The sequence below is a fragment of the Bradysia coprophila genome, unplaced genomic scaffold, assembly GCF_014529535.1.
Source record: "Bradysia coprophila strain Holo2 unplaced genomic scaffold, BU_Bcop_v1 contig_732, whole genome shotgun sequence".
NCBI lineage: Eukaryota > Metazoa > Arthropoda > Insecta > Diptera > Sciaridae > Bradysia > Bradysia coprophila.
In genome coordinates, this window is record NW_023503972.1 from 665,172 (window position 1) to 686,238 (window position 21,067).

The 21,067-nt window shown below is 36.0% G+C and overlaps 2 protein-coding genes across 16 annotated transcripts in view; one reads left to right on the forward strand and one right to left on the reverse strand.

Moving 5' to 3' along the window:
- The window catches only part of LOC119084485 (inositol hexakisphosphate and diphosphoinositol-pentakisphosphate kinase), a 29,453-nt gene extending 16,261 nt beyond the window's left edge, over nt 1-13,192 (reverse strand). For 2 of the 14 annotated variants that reach the window (XM_037194482.1, XM_037194475.1), the window contains exons 1-16: nt 8,654-8,841; nt 6,978-7,437; nt 3,949-4,146; nt 3,752-3,892; nt 3,564-3,654; nt 3,351-3,505; nt 3,195-3,282; nt 2,121-2,331; nt 1,774-2,055; nt 1,621-1,706; nt 1,402-1,498; nt 1,231-1,334; nt 790-906; nt 506-554; nt 240-437; nt 63-163 (exon numbers count right to left, since the gene is read on the reverse strand). In XM_037194482.1, coding sequence (XP_037050377.1) covers nt 63-163; nt 240-437; nt 506-554; nt 790-906; nt 1,231-1,334; nt 1,402-1,498; nt 1,621-1,706; nt 1,774-2,055; nt 2,121-2,331; nt 3,195-3,282; nt 3,351-3,505; nt 3,564-3,654; nt 3,752-3,892; nt 3,949-4,146; nt 6,978-7,145 — 2,086 coding nt within the window. In that variant the 5' untranslated portion in view covers nt 7,146-7,437; nt 8,654-8,841. Of the gene's footprint in view, nt 1-62; nt 164-239; nt 438-505; nt 555-789; nt 907-1,230; nt 1,335-1,401; nt 1,499-1,620; nt 1,707-1,773; nt 2,056-2,120; nt 2,332-3,194; nt 3,283-3,350; nt 3,506-3,563; nt 3,655-3,751; nt 3,893-3,948; nt 4,147-6,977; nt 7,438-8,653; nt 8,842-12,707 lie in introns of those variants that run through there. The other 12 variants (XM_037194477.1, XM_037194476.1, XM_037194483.1 and 9 more) reach the window with 12 other exon arrangements.
- Nucleotides 13,193-16,828: 3,636 nt separating this feature from the next.
- On the forward strand, nt 16,829-17,905 carry LOC119084489. 2 transcript variants are annotated; one of them, XM_037194494.1, is made up of 3 exons: nt 16,829-17,142; nt 17,208-17,655; nt 17,793-17,905. In XM_037194494.1, the coding sequence occupies exons 1-2, from the start codon at nt 16,881-16,883 to the stop codon at nt 17,648-17,650; spliced, it is 705 nt and encodes a 234-aa protein (XP_037050389.1). In that variant the 5' UTR covers nt 16,829-16,880; the 3' UTR covers nt 17,651-17,655; nt 17,793-17,905. The 2 variants fall into 2 exon arrangements, with proteins under 2 accessions (XP_037050389.1, XP_037050388.1); XM_037194493.1 differs by lacking the exon at nt 17,793-17,905 and having other exon boundaries at nt 16,832-17,142; nt 17,208-17,783.
- Nucleotides 17,906-21,067: the final 3,162 nt, after the last annotated feature.

Below are 21,067 nucleotides of genomic sequence, written 5' to 3' on the forward strand. Positions count from 1 at the left end.
CAATAAATGACTCGACAATCAAATTTTCCATGGAAAGAGAGGAATAAAGGTCAAAATTCTACCTTGATTGATGCTAATACTATTCGATGGATTTATCTCCAGTCGATCCTCTGCTGTAAACTCACGGTCAATTTGCATCAATTCGTGTAATCGATTTTTGGCCCTGGAATGATATGCCACAATTAGCAATAGGATGACAGCGGAAAGAAAGTTTTGTAGGACAAGACCGAAACACTTACATGTTTTGATATTTACTCGAATCACAGTCATTGTCCAACAATCCGTTGGTATTTGCACTTTTAACCATTTGTACAAGAATTGGCGTTAATTCACCTTCCAATGCCAGTAAACCTTTAGCGAAAGCAGCCGCAGTCATTTGCACACGTCCCTCATCGGATGCGTAGATCTTCAAATCGTGACGAAATGTCGAATGCAATCTACAGCCAGAGAATGCCAGGAGCAGTATGAAAATGATGTCGTAAATTTCCTTTAAAATATTGTTTACCTTAAAAGACCTAAGCCTTGTGTACCGTATTCCTGTCTACCTTGGCCACCTGCATTCGAAACGAATTTTATAAATTCTTGCAGAGGACTTTACAGTCAAAAGTTTAATTTATTAGGCACAAATGGAGGCATAGTAGGTTGGATAGGTCAAGGATACAGTGGAACCACAGATGTCATTGGAACCAACGGATAAAAGTTTTGCACTGAGTGCACCGAGATCTATCCGACGCACTATGCTGCTATTCGTGCATATTACGAAAGGGATAACTTGTTGCCGAGTGTTACCTGGATACATGCAACGAAATATTCGCCCGAGTTCTTCGGCTTGTATTCGTCCGGCTGGAGTGAGTTCACCGCCCCACTTTAATATTAGCACCAAAGACGGTTCTTTGGGAACATCTGCTGTGAACAATTGACAATATGCATGGAATCAGATCAACGTCTTTTTCAATAAAAGGACATTCAGGCATGCAATTAGTACACACTGAGGTATCTAAACGATACAAAACAGTAAGCTCTCCGATAAATTACACATAATCAACTGGTTGATCGTTGATTTATCTATCTTTAAACCGTTCATCAAATTAGTCAAATTAAAAAATTTGGTTCGTGGACTAGCTACGCCAAAGAAATACGAAAATTCCCATGCAATAATTTACCTCGATAAATTTTCTCAAAACAACACACACACAAAACGAACACCAAAAACAAACTAATCAAACGTACGAGTACTTGAACTGTTACCATCATCCGAACTGGATCCGCGCGGTCGTCCCTTCGGTTGATATTTCATTTGAACTTTACGATTGATGCCGGAAAAGTGGCCATACCTGCAAAGAGAATAACATTGGCAGTGAGTGGACATTGGACATTCGGACATTACGTGATAAATCGTACATTTCCAAAACACTTTTCAGTTGTTCCAGTTTTCCCTGCTTTTCCTCGATTTCGACCTCTGCCGTTTGTATTTCGCTAAGCAAGTACCGTGCTATGTCTGGAATTGAATTGATTTATTTATTGATACCACTGTGTAACCGGCAACCATAACCAAGTGGCAAGATTTTTCAATAAGGCAACTGAATCTACGTTCATCTGCCTATCGACATTTTTCCATACCTAAAATTTCCTGCAATTGCTTCGGCCGTTTAAGCTTCACGTGACCATGTTTGTAACCGTCGTATTTCTCAAATATTTCAAAGAATCTTCAAGCAGAAAATATGTGTTAAACACCAATACCATTGACCAGCATTGATCTGCGACTATACTTACTTTGGATGACGAACTTCCACTTTCATCTTTTGTTTCGGCGTCCGATCACCATGCCGTATAACGGCAACGACACATCTTAATTCCATCATTTTACCAAATGTCGTCGGCACAATGGGTGGATCGTCCAATTGGAATGGTACCGACCAGGGGATATGTAGTGTCGGTGCTAGTTCTCTAAGTATCATATTACCTAATATCTTGGCACAGTCGTCATAATATTTGTTAGAATTTTTGACGAAACTGAATCCATTCACATCACAGACAAACGACTTTCCGTTCGCTCTAAAAGAACATGTTTTCGAGGGTTAAGTCAGTGGTACTTAATATAGTTTGTGACCCATTCAAACCTCAACAAATCAAATCCGCAAACCGTCTGCTGAAAGGCCATGCACACTTTCCGCGATATCATTTTCTCGTGATTCGACAGTATGACCGGATAACGAATCTCTTTTCCTTCGCTATCACGTTCCACTTTACCATCGAGGGCTGGACTCTTACGAGCTTCGGCATGGGCGTAGTCGGGTCCAACTGTATAGACTTTGACATCAGTTCCTGTACCAAAATAATTCAATTCAAATAAAAAGTAAATTTGCACTATGTTCGATTGGTGATTGATTGAGAGTAGGAAGGAAGATTTGGTATTTGCGTTAAAAAGGAAAAGTGAAAACAACAAATTGTTGTAGTGTTATCCATTGGATGCCGTCACCGTTGTACTCGTGATTAAGTTATGTCCATTAACAATTCAGTGGGATAGTGGTCAACATGTCTGTTTTCCATTACACGATTGAGTAGTGAGCGAAAGAGTTCCAAATTAAACCGCAGACAGATTTGTACTGATTGACAAATTTGTACCGATTGACAAAATTTGTACCGATTGACAAAATTTGTACCGATTGACAAATTTGTACCGATTGACAAATTTGTACCGATTGACCAATTTGTGCCGATTGACCAATTTGTGCCGATTGACCAATTTGTGCCGATTGACCAATTTGTACCGACTGACCAATTTGTACCGATTGACACATTTGTACCGATTGACACATTTACACCGATTGATAAATTCGTTATCGTTTGATTTTGCTGACTGAATTGGTTCAAGTCTAGGGTAGTAGAGTGTAGAGCTTTTTCATAAGAGTTTCGGTAATGAAAATGTCTCAAATAGTGGAAGCATAAGTAGCGAAACTAGTATGGTAATGATCTGGCCGCAAACACTTCGTGTGTTGTTAAGGCCAAAAATGTTGATTTGATGAAGGATCGCAAGAAATTTTTAGGATTCACACCACCTGGTTACGGGCCTGGTTCAAGCGCAAATTTTTATTATCGAATTTGTATTAGTAAATAGCGGAAGGTTGGCTCTATGCATAGATTAGATAAATATCCTACCCAATCACCAAACAATAAAACGCTCATAGACTTACCATCCGTCGGCATAAAATCTTCATAAATAAATGAACCTGTTTTACGAACTCTAGACTCTGGTGAGTAAACACTACTCCGGCTTCCAATCTGTAATGTAGAACCAGAGAATTCGAGTCAGATCAAACAATTCGATTATTTCACACATTTCAATTTACCTTTCTAAATAAGCGTTGACTACCGCCACCGGCCGATGTCGGATAATAAATGTAAATGTTATGGTCTTCTGCCGACACTGGTTTCTCAACGAATGGCTTATTGAATGTGATGCCATTCACTTCAACATGATCTTCGCTCTCAACTAATTCATGTTCTGATTGTTTTAATCAATTTCGTTAGAACCAATCGGTAAAAGTGTACAAAATACTCACGTTTTGGATCCGGTGAATCTCTATCTAACACTCCGTATCGGGGAATTTCGATGCCAACCGATTCTAAAATTGAATAAACTCTACGACGATCCTGGAATTGTGATGGATATGGAACAGGTGACGGTAAATGAGAAGAAAAAAATCAACTGTCATGTCAATGAACGAGCAAATTAAATCGCTGTTACCACCTGTATATCATACTGCATATGCAGATTGTTTATCACATAGGGCTTGCGCAATTGTGCGTATTGTATAGCCTTTTCCAACGGGAATCCTTTCGAATGGAACGATATCAAGCAGTCGCAAATTGGCCAACTTTCTACCGGATCCTAACCATTCACAGTCAGCATTTGATGTAAAAGAACAACAAAAACGAGAAACTTACTTTGAGAATGACTTCCTCGTCAAACACCACCATCTTAATGTACTCAAATTCCTGGAGTCGTGTCAGAATTTCCTTCATCGGTTTCGATTGGGTTTTCTTGGACATGGCACAAATGCCAACCAGAACCTGTTTACCAGTCGAAGATGTACTGCAATCCGAGTCGGCACCGTCATTGTTTTGGATTAGATCAATATCGCCCTGTTAGAGATAAATACGAAAAATGGTTTTGTGAAAAAAAGGAAATTTTCTTTAAAAAAAAATTCGTTTGAGTAAATTGGAAAGAGAAATCAATAGCCTCCAGACATCAGCAAAATACACAATACCGACAGTGACTGTTAATTTTGCTTGTGAAAAAAATGATTTGACTATACATAGCTATAGCTTTCGTTTGAAAATGTTGGGAAGCTGTGCGCGGTCTATTATTATTATGAGACTCAAAGACGCCACCTTTACACATAACGATTAATCGAATTGCGGTCCTATCTAACACACAATAACAATCGATATTTTGTTGCTACGATACTAGACGCGACTTTAAATCCATTAATAAACTACAAATTATTTAATGATTCCAAATGTAATGTCAAGTTTATGTGTTCCGACATAGAACCTGACTTTTATGAATATTTTATTACTCTCCCAGTGAAATAGTTTAATAACCAAATAGCCAGCACATAAAATTTAAAGTTATTTCATTCGCATTGAACACTTGTAGATAGTTTAAATTGGAGGTGAACCTGAAATATAGCGATGCAACGTATACTTTTGCGACAAGGTGTTTCCTTCGTCTTTATGAGTTTCAACCGTTTCAACACAAACATTACAATTGAGCAATCAAGCAATAAGCTCATGTGCGAATATCTTTGCTTTCTTTTTAGGTTTTCATCAGCACAAAAGGAACACGACGAGAATGTATTCGTGTCACATACGTTCGCATCTTCACAAAATCTACCAGGTCAATCAATGATTATAACACTTTGTATCGCACAGTCTTTACATTTTCCAGATACTGTTGGTCTGCAAACTTCTTGTATAACTTACTAACTAACTACACACTGCAGAGCCTATTTCAGGGAATGATATTAGAAAACTCAATAGAGCAGTGTGTACGTCGAGACTTCACATTGAATTATTGAATAACCAGTTATGCGTTCGAAATTCAACCGCAACACATTGATTCTATTCATCAGATCGGTCTACAATAACAACATGTGACTGAATCGGTTCATTCGTTTGCGTCTCGGATTTAGTACCAATATAGCATCTAATCTCTGTCTATATTACGTGTAAGTTTAGTTTGTAAAATGTCATTCATTCAGCTGGGCGAAAGCCAGTGACGGTGTTGTCTTATTTTAGATTTCTTAAAAGCTTCCAAAAATTCGTGCATTCTGATTTTCCTTAAATGCCACCCAAATGTAAACCGCTTTACATAGCTCAAAACATAAAAAATAGCTTAAAAGGTCATAAAAACAACGGATGTTACTTTAGAGAAACAGATAAAACGTGACGGAAATATCAGCGAATTTTCGTCCATATAATTCCCCTAAAATAGACACTGACACGCAGTGTCTTCGCTACATCGTCGACGACATCATATTTGAGCACATGATACTTATCAATGTGGCAGCAAAGTCTCTATTTTTCGCTTTTGTTTTGATTGTTTATACCATACAAGGGAGCTGCTAAGTGGAACAAGTAAAAACGTGTATTTTGTAAACATGCACCGTGTCTAATATAATTTCCCAAAAATGATCCTTATTGCCTAATTCAAATTTGTTGACGAATCGTGTTGTTCCACACTGCATGAAAGAAAAGTTCCCATAATTCTTGTTCGCCTCTTCACTCTGTATAGTATGGATCTAGAGCAATTAACTATCTCAGATTTCATTCATCAATTGAATTATTGAACGCTTAATTTAAGAACATAGTTCTACTAATTGTCTAGGAGCAACAGACATTAGAACAATCGAACGAGTGTATCTTTGATGGGACTGAAGAACTTTCTATGAACACGAACAGACCATATGGCATGGCATATAGAAAGGTGTCAGATCATAGGTCACTTTCAAGTGATTTTTTAAAACACTCGGCCTGAAACTGTTCGTTTTCAGAACTACACCGTTTGTTTATAGAAGTTACAGTCGTGTAACTCTTCACACACGGCTATTCATCTGTTATCGATAACGACGACAAAAATTATAACAAGCTCTGTGTCAATATGGTCCTTTATATAGTAAAATGCATGTTTAAAAAAATTGAAGTACAAGATTTGAAATCAACCGATCAAAAATACTTTGATCGTGGAAGTAATAGATGCGATAATAATACTGGTCATATGCTTGCCGTCTGTAAATTTTCTGAAAATTTAAAATTTTGAACATGAGCCATAACTAGAAATATTTGATAATAAAACTGACGTAGAGAATGTGAAATTGATCTTCTCAAATTGTAAAATTTTACAATTTCCAAATATATAGAGCAGCCATACTACTCATCTCTTGTTATATTTAAATAACCGAAGCAATTATACCCATGACAACCGCATTCATAACATTCATAGACGGTGTTTCGTGAAACGTTATGAATAATTTAACGTCGATTTCGAAGAAAATTCTCAAACGAAGCCAAATGAATGCAATCACATCATCCTAAATTGATACGTTTGCAATTAATTAGCTCGTAAGCGATGTTATTAGAATTGAATTAAGTCGGTACTCTTGACCTTGGCTTTTTAAAAGCAAATAAACACTTTGTTGTACCGATTGCAGATGTGAAAATTGTTTTTTTTTTGGAAAATATGAAAAACTCGTTGAAAAAAGCGTGATTTTTCCAGAAAAGTAGGGGAGGATAATTTTGATTTGTAACACTTGAGGAACAAACCAGATGACTCGATAACAAAAAAAAGGCTAAGGCTCAATTCGAAGCCCTAATGATATCCATATCCATATCTAACAACCAATTATTCTCATAAAACTTATTACTACAATGAAGCAACAGCAAAGACATGAAATTAATAATAAAATTCTTACATTCATACACTCATCACAGTAACACATATCATCGAAATCCTCGTCCTCATAGCCACTATTCAAGGTATCGTCGTCGACGTCATCGCCATTATGATTATTGTGCCGTAATTGATTGTTTCGGCGCAGCTTTTTCAAACGCCACCAATCTTTGAGCCATGTCCATTCCATTTAATAATTTTGCGTTTTTATTTCTATACTTCTCACTTCTTCCACTTTTGTTTTTCTTTTCGTTTTCTTAATAAATTATATTTTAGAATGATACTGTAACAATCACGCATATAATTCCGTTGTGATGACGATAAACATGTAGAATATTTAAAAGTTAAATGCCAATCGGTTCGGGTTTTTGTTTTGTTTATTTGTTAAACAAACAGAGGCACATTTTTCTTTGAAGTTTTCAAACTTTATTTTTATGATTTATTGTCCATAAAACGATGAAGGATTAAAATAAAATCAATTTCTGTCGATGGAATCAGTTTGGCGTGTAAGAAAGTATGTCAAAATATTTCACAGAAAATGGATAGAAATGGAAAGAAATATTTCAAATTTACGTTAATGAACTGAATCGTTTTGGTTTTTGATCAGGGGTCGTCCATAAAGAACTTTAACAGTTTTTGAAGCATTTCTCATATCCATTTCCCGCTGTGTCCGCACTTTGTCGATACTTGTACCATGACACTTTTCCTAAACATCCCTTGTCCTTAGATAGTGAACGTCGTTTTTTATTAGAGACGATTCATAAAATACGCACGCTAAAAATGACGACCCCCTTTTTGTAAGTAAAAATGTGTGCAAATTTGATTGAAAATGCACAAAGTTGTGTCTAATGCCTTTCCCCCCTAGAAGCGTGCGCCTTTTGTGAATGATCCCTTAACTAATTTCTATAATGAACTGGAAATGGAACGTGTTGTCAATTAATTTAAATTTTTCATTAACATAACACGAACAAATTGTTGTTGATATTGACGTTTCATTTAATAAATTTGATTTTATTTGCAAATATTCAATGAGACGAACTGTTTGACGAGCCTGACGATTTTCGTTGATCACAATGATATTTTACACTCACTTTGTTCAATTTGTTTGCAAACAATAATCACGTCTTCGCATGAAGGTTCTCTTATAATATGAAGATAATCAAGTCAGATAAGAAACGGCCTCTCGTTAAAATAATCAAAATTTATTTTTTCTTTTCTATTGTTCATTTTATACATCAACCAACGTCATCGATAAAAACCCACGAAAAAAAGAGTTCTTATCAAACATTCCGTCACATTACGAAGATTACGTCAATTGTAAAATCGAAAACTTTTGTTATTTCGGAGTAAAAACAACAAAAAGCAAATTGTTCAAATTGTTTCATCATACACACGAAGCATCATCGTCATTAAATTGAAACCATCCAGGCTCTCTGTCTTATCAAAATGTAACCGAATGTGGAATAAATACTGTTGTTTACTGATCGCGGTCACGAGTCACAGCCATCAACATAAATTCGATATTTTTTTATGCTCACATACGAATTCTATAATTAAAAGCTCTTTAACTGCTCATCAGCCCATCGATTTATTTGTGCGTTTGTATGAAAATGTGTGGAGAAAGAAAAACGAAGTCAAGTTCATCACTAGCCCAATTTAATTTATACGAAACGAAATTACACTTAATTAATGCCCAACCTAAAATGATTCCATCAAAACAAATATTTTCTACAGCACAGAGGGTATAAGTGTACATTAGGATGTATTATATATAGACAATAAACTCTATTGATAATCAAAACGATTGCAAAAACGAAATTTTTATTTTTTGTACAAAAATTTTTTGGTTCATCATCCGCGCACGATAGACGATTTATCACTGAAGCTTATACGGGACAATTTTCTGTGCGAGTCTTTTTTTCGCTTTCTTGTGTTATAGAAACTCCGCACCACACACATATACACCACAACAGATATTGTTAGACGAGTGTCATTTTTCTCAGTTGCCGAACATTTTTTTCAACTTTATGCGGAGAGCGCAATTTTCGGTCTATAAATTCATCTCTGATTATCAAAGTCGATATTCTACAAAAAACCGAAAAATGTTCCAATTCAGTTTCCATATTTTTATTTGGGAAAATTGATTTGAATGAAAATGTGTTTACAAATCCGAAAATACGAACGTGTATATATTGTAGTGTGTACAACTCATCGCTCTCAGAGCGCTTTTTGTTCGGTATATTTAGCTACGATGACGATTGTTTACATTCAAACATCTGAGTTGACGGTTCGCGGATAAGTGGACAGCTCATTTTGACAGGAATAGGAATTTACACGAAGTGCCGAAAAATATAATTTTTTTTTCAACCACACAATGAACTTCAAGGCCAACAAATTTGGAAGTATGCAGAGGATTGATGGTGCTAATTTTGAAAAGAAATCTTCGGCTACAAAACGTAGCTGAACTTTGACCTCTTTAGTTAATTGAAGCCAAAAGAAGTCGTCGGCTTCTCGGTTTCGTTTAGAGTCAATTTTAAGAGCTATGATCTCTTGAACTAGGACTATAGCTTTCAAGGTTCATGCAACATGAAGAGTATAAAAATGTGGGCAGTCACTATAATTCGTATACATAGAGCTACTACACAGCATGCGTAACTTTATTGATATAATACACTATAATTCGTTCAGGGAATGTGAAAATCAGCTGTTCAATTACGACAGAAACACACGACAGAGTAATACAGGCAGTAACAAAATTAGTCTGTGCATTTCGCCGAAAGAAATATTTTAGAAATTGAGGCAACAATTTATCCACGATATCCACGATTGGTGGAAATAAAAGAAGCATGAACACTGCTAATTGAACAGCTAGTGGATTTAAAACATTCAAAATAATTGCGCCTTGTCAACTTTCGGCACCCTGGACTTTACTTAAATAGTCGAAGAATGCCTCCAAATAAATTTCTAAAAATCTAAAACTGAATTCTAGATTTTTAGAGATTTATTTGGAGGCATTCCACGACTATTTAAGTAAAGTTCAGGGTGCCGAAAGTTGACAAGCCGCAATTATTTTGAATGTGTTAAGTCGAATGAAGAACGAACAGCATTCGAATCTATCAAATTTTCAATAAAAATTAAAAAGCTACTGTACATCACGCCAGTGTAACCAGACAGAGGCAGGATCAGTCGATTTGATGAGGGACGTATAAGTTCATAAATAAGCCTTTGGCTTTGACGAGAACCGCTTTTTTACGCTTACCAATGCAAATGCATAAAATAAATTCGTAAACGTTTATAACGGTATTTAGGTCCTTTCTTTGAATGTACTTGCCTTCACTGCTCCTATCTGATTTTCTTCATTCTACAGCGGCCACATAAACTCGTAACAGTTTTCACTGGCATTACTTTATCGAAGAGATTTGAGTCCACATTTCTCACATGGTCTTTTTGTTGTGTGACTCTTGTACTGAAAGTAATTTTGCTCAACTCATTCACGGTAAGAAGCTAATAAACTTAAAATCTCAACGGTTGATAAATAAATTCGTAAAGACAGCAGAAGTGACTTGAAGCAGTCAGAGCATTTTATCAAAACTAGTTGAGTCCACTTTTCATGTAAAACGTGAGAGAGGGGGAGACAGTTGTATTTCAACTATTAATTTTAGAAGAGTGAAGAGAATGTTGGACTCAACTGTTTTTGATAAAACACTCGATCTATGTCCATAAATTGATAAGCGTGCTATAGTTTGCGATTTTAGTACTATTGCAATAAATTTCTACACGGAAATAACGTAAAATACGCATGTACGTACAGGGTACGATTAACGTGTGAGGTGAAACGCAATCTCGTACGTACAATGTACATTTAAGTCGTAAAACTTCACGTATTAATCATACAATTTACAAATGAGTTAAGCATTCGAAACATTCGTCTTGTCGTGCTCAACGACGATAAGACTATACGGTTCACCCATTCGAACTTTACTCGAGTCAGACGTAAAATTTTACGGCTTAAGCCAAGTATACAACCAGCCGGTGAAATGAAATTTTGACCATCCATCTGTCAAAAGGTCAAAACTTTGTGTGGAAAAATGTATGAGAATCTCATTTCACCGGCTGGTTGTATACTCGGCCTTCAATGCACATTGTACGTAGGAGAGATTGCAACTCACACACAAACGTAAATCGTACTCGTCCTGGATATTTTACGTTTTTTCCGTGTAGTTATTCCATTGAAGCATCCATGGAACAGACCGTGCATGTTTTGTATTCAATTGACAGAGTGAATGTGTCCTTTCAAGTTTTGGATTTTGTTTACAAATTTGTTCGGAGAGCTGTTATTTACGCACAAATGAATATTTTGGCAACTCTAATTGGTAATTGGAAGAAAAACAAAAAATATTTAACTGAAATGTCTGATGATAGATTTTACTCTGTATGCAATACTTTTGCAATTAAACTGAAATTACAATCTATGCTGCCAAATTGAGGTGAATAAGTTTTCGATGATTTCACTAGATTAGATTGTGAGACACGAAACGGCAAAACATCGACTACAGCACAGTACGTCACACATATAAACTCTCGTTTAATAAATATTTGCAGGAATATCTACAAAATTATCTCTTTTCGATTTAAAAATAAACCAAAATATTGTGTAAGCCTCATAAAAATTTGCGAATTTATAAGTTTCTGTGATATTATTAGATGTCGAGATATGCTTTGAACGTATCGAAAAATCGAAGTAAGGTTTATGTTCACAAATTATCTACGTAGTTGGCATCAGAACAATTTTAATGGCAGGGTAACAAGGGACATTTTGTGAGCTCCGAATCGAAAGCAGGTGTTAGTAGTTTAAAAACGATTCCACTTAATTACTGCTTCTATCTGTCCTATGTTAAATATTTGTTTTCTCCTTATTTTAAGGGTGGTACGATTTTGTTATTATTACCATAGTTGCTCGTCCAAGGGCATTAACTTAGATTATTACGATTTTTCTCTTCGTACCAATACTCGCTGCATGGGTGATTAAATAAATGATATTTGAGAACAGGGTAAAGTAACAATGTCATTTGATGGTGTTACTATGGGACCTACTTTCTCATCCTGAAAAATATTTTTTGCAGAGAGTGGAACACAATATAAAAGTGATTTGATAACCCCATATACCCCATTCACGTAATAGAGGGATTGCGATTTTCTCACGTCAGAATAAAACGTATGATTCATAGGTCGACTCTCTATACATTCTCTACGGGGAAGTTAGTTTAATTGACAAGTTTTCGCCAGAGTAATTATAAGTGAAAATCGCAATCTCTCTAAAATATGGTTTGCCACATATTACTGTGAATTCAGACTCGTAGACCGAAAATAATAACAAAAGTCGGTTTAAAGGAGACTCAAAAATGTACAATAACCATTTCTACGTTGAACATTTTCGACTTATCCTAGAGCAACATTGTGGAAGTCACCATCGCTTTATGTTTAATTTAGATAAGAATGAAGTTAAACAATGTCGGTTTTCTGTTGCAAAGCAGTGAGTTCGCTTCACCTTTCTCACACTGAGACACAATTTCATTCAACAAATTCGTTTGCATACTATAACGATAGTCGGCAGAATTTCAATTAATTTAAAAAAAATGTTCATTTTTCTCGAGAAATTGATAACAATTAGCAAGTGGTCATGTTACATCGCCGATCGATATTCATGCCTGGGAAAATGTAACAAAATTAAAAATATAAATGCATCACTCACCAGCGCAATTAAATTCCCATCGTGTCCTACATAAAATCCAGGTCGATTCTGCTTAAGACCTTGATAACCACTTTCAAGCTCGGTGTATGACATAACTAAAACTTTCGTGCTTCAATATTATCCTTTTAGTGCAATTAATTTAGCGCATTTATGAACTGCTCCACAGTTCTTCCACCAAACCGGAACGATTAATTATTCCACGCAATGTGGTATACTTATGGCACTAAACGATCGTTATTCTCCAGATTTAATTCCCATTGCAAAAGAAATCAACTCTCTCTAAATAAAGTAAACACTGTCTGAAGGATAATGCACAGCCGTTCCAATTAGAACACTGAATAAAAATTAACTTAACTTTTCACTGAATTATTGACTGTACACATGTTGCTAATATTTACATGTATTGCTGATAAAATTTTGTTGATTTTGCTTTATCTCGGGTATAATAATTAAAATTCGAGTCGGCAAAATCAAATATAAATTAGAAGAAGAAAAAAAAACTATTTTTATAAATCGATCGGAGAAATTCGGAATCGTCGGAAACATTTGACAGCTGAGCCTTCGTTAGTAACACATGCCAGTTGTGAGCACTGCTACATTTTTTGTATGTTATTATTTGAATTTTATGAATTGTATGTTCGTCTTCTTAAGTATAGTTTCCACTTAAAAAGAGCAGTCCGTTTAGCCTCCGTTTACATGACATTTGTAAAATAGAACAAAGGAACTGTCACGTAAACGGAGTAAAAAATGAAATAAATTCAATTTCCACTCCGTTTGCATGACAGTTCTTTTGTTCTAATTTACAACTGTCATGTAGACGGAGGCTAAACGGAGTGCTCCTTTTAAGTGGAAACTATACTTTACTCTTCAGCGAGTATATAAGAACAATTGAATAGGGTGAAAACACCAGTGGACGCGGCTTTCAAATTCGGCCAAAAGGTATACCCATCTATACGGTGTTTAAGTAGAGCGAGATGGAAAATCAACTCGGGGTCTGCTGTCATCGATAATACAAAAGAATCTGACAGCAGACCCCGAGATGGAACAATAGGTTGTCATTTCGCCATCTCTCTCACTTAAACACTCTATTGGACAAATGAAAGAAATTAAGTTTCTTGTGGGAAATTCATTACATCTGCATTTACAATCAGTGTACTAGGATAACAATGATACCGATCACAATTAGTTATTTACGTATCGATTGAGTAGGCCGAAAGAGTTACGTATTAAGTTTTGTATGCTTGCTAAGAGGACCGAAAGTAAAGAAATGTCAATTCAATTTGCGAATTGACAGCTTTATTTCGGTCCTCTTAGCAAGCATACAAAGATCATTTTCATTATACGGTACTTTTCAACGTAACCCCACTTAATTTTTCGTCAAGTAGTCCTTAACCTCAATCAATTGACGTTAACTGCGTTCAATTTACTGATTTTTATCTGAAAATCGTTCGTTCAATTCATTCGATATTTTTCGACATGTCTGACAGTTGGGATCGTGTCTGACGTTTACAAGGTCATACTTGACAGCTGAATGAAAACTTACAAAATGTTCGTTGAAGTTATGGCTCTGTGATGCACTCGTTTGTTTTCGGGTTGACAAAAAAAATCTTTAACTTGTGTTGAAATACGTTATTCCTAACTTATGCTTTTTTAGTGAATCCGATTCCAGCACTCGTTTCCGGCTCGAGCTGGAAACCTCTCGTTTGCTAAACAAGCATTTTATCATGCGTTAGGAAAATAACAAACTTATTATAGAGCGATGGAAAATACCTATGAAAAAGTGAGTGAAGAGTTTCCGTTGTTTTTTTAACGGTGAACAAATGGAGTGAAGTGCGGATGAAACGGTTAAAGCCTAATATGCGAATGACAGTTGTATGAGAGAGAAGTATGACTTCATTCTCTAACCCTCACTTGAGGTGTACATCAAATTTCCTACGTTATCGACGACGTATATCTGCTTAAAATTCAAAATGAAAAGGTAACAAGGAAAAAGTAACCACAGCATTGAAGCAATATTCGCCATATTCTCATATCAGAGTGAGTTTGTCAATACCCTCTCTAGCAAACAAACTCCGTTTTGACGCTGTCAAAATACCACCTTATTCCTTTGTTGTAGACGTATATATACTGTTGACTAATTTCTACAGAGGCTAAGTTGCATTTTTACCACTTTAATAAATGTAGTTAGGTTGCAAGAGAGGGTATTGATGTTTACATATGATACATTTACTGAATTCGCTCAAAATCAAAAGTTGAAGAGCAATGGTTATTTATGACATGGAGTGCAAATTTCTTTTCTAATTCTAGGCTCTGCATGTGTAACTATGCCACGAGCTCACGTTGCACTGAGATTCATGCAACGATTTATGCAACAGAGGCATCTAAAGTTTGCAAGTTATGATGCTGAGTTGTAAGAACAGGTTAATACCAAGGTTGATATAGTGGGGAGGCGCGACCGGTGCGTATCATGTTTGGTATCGTTACAAAGCTTAAGCTTAGGGCTAAGCAACTGTACATATTTTGATTAAGTTGGAAGTGTTCCAGCAGTGCACAAGGTTCGCCGACGGTAGCGAAAAAAATATGCTCAAAAATTGGCCACTACAGACAACATCTAAAAAATCACTTACTAGTGGTGGATAGAGCTTGTAACACTCTGTCCAAATCAACAATCCGAAACTTCCACGGTTGCTTCCTTTTGAAGATATCGACCATTGAAAATCGTGATTTTTCGACTACTTGGGCTACAGCTGACCAACCAGATGTTCCAATGTGATTTTTTTTTTTAAATAAAAAGTCTTAGAATTAGTCCCGCTACCGATCCCAATATAAGTCAGAATTAACCGCTACTCTACCGGCCGTGGACGACACAGCTGCTGGTTCTCAGAAACGACCCAGCTGTTCGGTCTGATTTTTTCCTGTGTGATGTTCTTGTCCATCACTGATTGATAATATAAAAAAAAAAATTGGTGGTCGGCATTCCCTATTTAACCTCGTTTTTAACCAACCGTGTACCACCATGAGACCCTGACTTTCAGCCAAGGAAGTAGCAAAGTTTACCAATTATAGGAGAAACATTTATTATGTTTTCATATAACCGGCTTTTTATTGCCACTTAATCTGATTACTTCTGCGGTTTATGAGTCCTATATGCTAGTTACCCAATACGATAAAATAATAAAATCAAAATATTAAAAATTAATTGCAACTTAAAGATGGTCTTCAGAAAACCTTAAGTTACACCAGTTTCCATTAACATAGGTTGTTAATGATAAAGTAAATATTGACAATGCCCTCCGATCAATTAAACGGTAATCGAAATCGGAATTTTCAACAGAATGATGTTAGCACCAGGACCTGCTCTAAGGAATTATCTAGAAATCTCAAGAGTTTAGATCTTTCAAACTCTTTAAAATTCGCAAAATTCTTAAATTTTAGAATTTTGAACATCTTTGAGAATTTTCCGGGAGTTAGAAAATTATCAGGAATATCCAGAATTTTCAAAATTCAATTTCACAAAAATAGGCCCTTGTCTGCGCACTTAATAACTTAGTAAATAGCACACTTAGGCTCGTAATCTTCCTAGTATCGTGAACTCATCAATACGCTGTAATATGACATACGTACAGAAGACATACAGAAGCGCAGATCCCACTATACGCTGATAAAATTTTTTTGTCAACATCATCAGCCTCATTTCTACCTTACTTCGACTATATTCGACTATATAGTCAATATTCCAACATCTGACATGTATATTGTACATGTCCGACGCATAATCATACATACTGCTTGTGACTTTTCGTGTCACTCGTATGTTTATACACTCTACACGATACGTCGTTGCGTTATTACTTACGATGATTTTACATTCGAGAAAATTCGTCAAAGTGTTGTCGTGGGTGCCGCATCATCATCATCATCATTCAAGGACATTCCTTCCTTTTTGTTCACAGTAAACTACAACTGTTGTACCGATGTCACAAAGTCCGCAAATGGTTATACTTCACGTGCACATGAGCCGGTCTTAACATCATCATTACCACTTTTTTCTCCGGTATATTTAAACACATTTTTTTAAAATTGATTGGTAGGGGGATTGGCAATACTTTCGGGCTGCAGTCAGAAACCTTTAAATACATTCTGAGGTAGCCGATCATAAACATACTGTACGTCATGTCGAAACTGATCGCTTTATATCTCCTTGTGTGCTGTTGGGTGTGCATAACATCACTTGTGTCTGCAAATGCTGTAAGTGGACCAAATTGTGCAGAGCCACAATCGCCAATGATGAACTGGCTTGGAGACTTCGCTAATAAATATAAGCAGATTTATATGTGTAACCATAAAACTGATTCAAGAGCCATAAAGGATGACGAAGGACGATGGTATGCCAGCTATAGAGCCAACACAAATCTTAGTAGCGAGAAAGAAGCAGGCAAGTTAAATTGAGATTTTGACGTAATGAGAAGGAAATCAAAGAATTTCTTCCGATTTCTTTAGACCAACTGTGTGAGTGCATGAAAAAATTCTTGTTGCAAGAGAAAGGATGGTCGCAAGGCTCGGTAGCTGTATGCAAATTGGAATGTACGTCGCTAACAGTGTTCGTTATTGGTGCACGAAATGCCGATTTTATCGACCTGAAACCCGTAACCCAGACATGCGAACCAGTTAAAATTTTGGGAACGGCATTGGAACACTATTCGGATGCGCAATTGGGCGGAATAAATTGTATATCCACAATTGGTCGCACAAACACTGGACAGTTTACCATAACGGCCGAGTGCGAAAATGATCCAAAACTGCAGGAGACATGTGAAATTATGTTCGAATATTTGAATGCAGGTGGATGGTTGACTGATACCACCACACATGCATGTACCGTGAAGAACAATAAACTTCAATTGGAAATAGTCGAGAAAACGGTTATGGGATACTGCTATTAAAGACTGTAGTGTGTTCAACATGTGAAATGTAAAATCAGTAGAATTCTTCCTTAAAGAAACGATTTCAATAGACTCAACATTTTTGTAAACTTCTCATGGAATAAATGGAATTATAAGCATATTATGTTAGCTAGTTTGTTAGTTTTTCGCTCGAACACTCTGCGAAATCCCGATTGTCAATAAACTAATCGTTGCAGAGAATTATTTAGTAATTTTGAAACATATCTAATGTCGACAGAATATCTCACTATAAATACAACACGTACATGAAAATCGCAACTGAATTGTGGGAAGTTCTATATGACTGGTTCGATGGTAAACATAAATCTGTCTGGGAGCGGAGGGTATAGCGCACCTTTACAAATTACAATTTTTTCTGTTTCCATGAGTGCACCAGTTATGGTTTCTTAGATCGTATCCACAATCACTTGGATAACGATATACTAAGATATCCCAAGAAAAACTTTTTCATATTTGAAAGAGGCAATTAAGAACGTCCAAAAGTTAGTAAAGTTTTAGCAATTCACGCCGTAAGTGCGGTCGAAATTCAAAATGGAAAGTGCGGAGGTCTATCTAACGTAGCGTCATTTTCATACAATGAAGCGTTGAAATGTATTTTACTATGCTGGTGCATGTAATAAGGCTATTACATGTATAGGCAATAACCTTTACATCACTCGCATAGTAAAACGTCGTACTACACACGGGAAATAAAGTGATATCTCGTATCACGATGAGTAAAAGTACCTCGGGCTGCCGCCCTCGGATACTTTTTCTCATCTGGATACGAGATATCACTTTACTTCCCTTGCATAGTAATGTACTATTTCGGTTCACTTTCTTATCGAATCGTTCTCCATTTTGACTGACTACGCTGTAATGTACATGTTAATTCCAAAGGATACTTGATTCTTTCACCACCTTAATATTAGTTATTTGCATTACATGGATTGAAACCACGAAATTACAGTATACGTGTGAATTCGTATATAGAGAGAATAATTTTTGCATGAGTATGTATGTTTCGTCGAGACGAAGTCGAACGAGTCGATCGTTCGATGTTCATTATAATACGGAGAGTAAGCTCCGCCTTCGTTTTCATTTAACAGTATTTTAAATTACAAGAGGCATTTCATGGCTTTTACATTCGCCTTTCATTGAAAATCACAAAAAACACCAAAAATTATCAATTTATTCCGAAACTAAGCACCAAACAAACACAAAATATGTCGATCACTTCAAGAACACACAAAAATATTGCAACAACACAACAACGATTCTTGACAGCGTTCGTTTTTGGACAGAGAGAAGTCTCTCAGTTTGCTATGTCTACTACAATATGAACAATTTGTATCACATACACGGCGCTTTCCAGTTTGTTAACTCTAGGTGAACAATTTCCAATATTTAATCCCTAGAGATTACAAATTTGTCTATGTGTTAGCAGGGAACATTTTGACATTTTCTAAATATGCGAATTCGAATAAAAGTCGTGTTTTCGATGAAAGTCGAATGTAAAATCAAATTTCTCTCTTTGGCGAATAACGTAAATAACCACAAGAAATGCCACTATTAAGTAAAACATTGCTCACATCCCTAGACCTGTTTACAAGGTCTGCTGAGAGAGAACTAAAAAAGTGTGGTTTCCAATAACTTTTGGCACGTGATATTCAGTGTTTTCGTGGTAAGGCGAGTGTAAAAGTTATTTGGTTGCTAGAGAGGGTATGGGATTTAGGTGTTTGATGTCGCATCATCACGAAATCATTGAAAAGGATGGAAAATTTGAGGCCTTTTGATGTTTTACTGACAAGTGTTAGTACTAGGAGCAGGGTTTAATTGCTTCAGTAATAGGTCTAAATACGCAGTCGTTAAAAAAATTATCAAATGGGTAAACGTAAAAAATATCATATGGAAGTAATTAGCGGATGCAATATTGAAAATATCACGAAGCGAATCTATGACCGATGAAATTTTAATTGATAAAAATCAACAAATTGCTAGAAAAATATTGACTCTCTTCGCGTCACTCGTCAACCTTTATGAAATCATTTTTTGGAAGTGGTTATTGTGATCGACACGTAGCTTCAATATTTCTAATTTTTTTAAATGAAAATTGTAATTGGTGGTTCGTCGTTGCTTCTATTGGTTACGATAATGTCTTTAAATTTCGGACCATCCATCGAGGATATTCTTCCCGTTTCAGTGAGTTCACAATACAGATTATTGTTAGTTAAGCTTGGAGCTCCTAATTTTTTATTTTTTTTCCAAGAAAAACTTTTTCATATTTGAACGTATCAATTGTAGAACGTATGATGGTAGTAAAGTTTCAGCTACGCAATGTCGCATCAAGTACATCGATCGGAATAGTTTAAAAGGATTATTGTCTGTAAATCTAACTAGACCGGTTACAAACATATGGCTCCATGGAATATTTTACTACAAATACAACACGTACATGAAAATTGCGACTGAATTACGGGACGATTTGTGTGGCTGGTTAGATGGCAAACATAAGTCTTTCTTCTTGGATTACTTAAAACCACAATTTCAAAAATACTCAAATTTGAACCATTCGTGTCCCTATTCGGGATATTTATTCGGAAAAACAGATAATATATCCGCACAACAATTTGCATTTCCGCAAATAATGCCAGCTGGGAGATATCGGTTCGACTTCAATTTGATGGAAGGTGGTCTCGGAAACCGTTTATTTAGTGGTTCCATGTATTTCGCCATCTCGGATCATCGCGTTGAGATTGTTTGAAATTTTTTTTGGTATGATGTTGCAAACATAAAATTCAATCGCACAAATAAAATGATTGCAGCGCTTCGCTGGTAACATTTATAAGTATTTACATGGATATGAACTCATATCAATGATTTCGCAAGTTGAAGTCATTACCGACACTAGATTTGCATCAAAGTCCCACCACTAGTCCTAGTCCTAACTTTGAAGCTTATATGCAGTTTAGCGAATGCATAAAGGCTTTTCCAGCACGAGCCGGAGGCGAGTTCTCGAATCGAATCTGTTAAACAGTTATTATATAACAGTTGCATAAACCGAGCAGATTGTCACTCGAGGGCGTAGGCTGAGTTTGACAATACACATCGTGGGCCTAAAAATGCATTTATCATCGAGTTGTATACTAACTATTCCGGTAGCTTCGAGGGGTAATCTCTGATTTACTAGCTCAGTAAATCACGGTAAATCACGGTAAATCACAGTAAATCAAGTAAATCAAAAATGAAGTTTCTACTAAATTTGAATCTATTTACTTCAATTTGTATTAGTTCATGAAATTTATCCTATATGTTTACGGCCACGATACTTCGAAATGTAATCCAGTGACAATTAAAAAATTTTCAAAAATTTTTCAAAATTTTTTGTGATTTACCGTGATTTACTTGATTTACTGA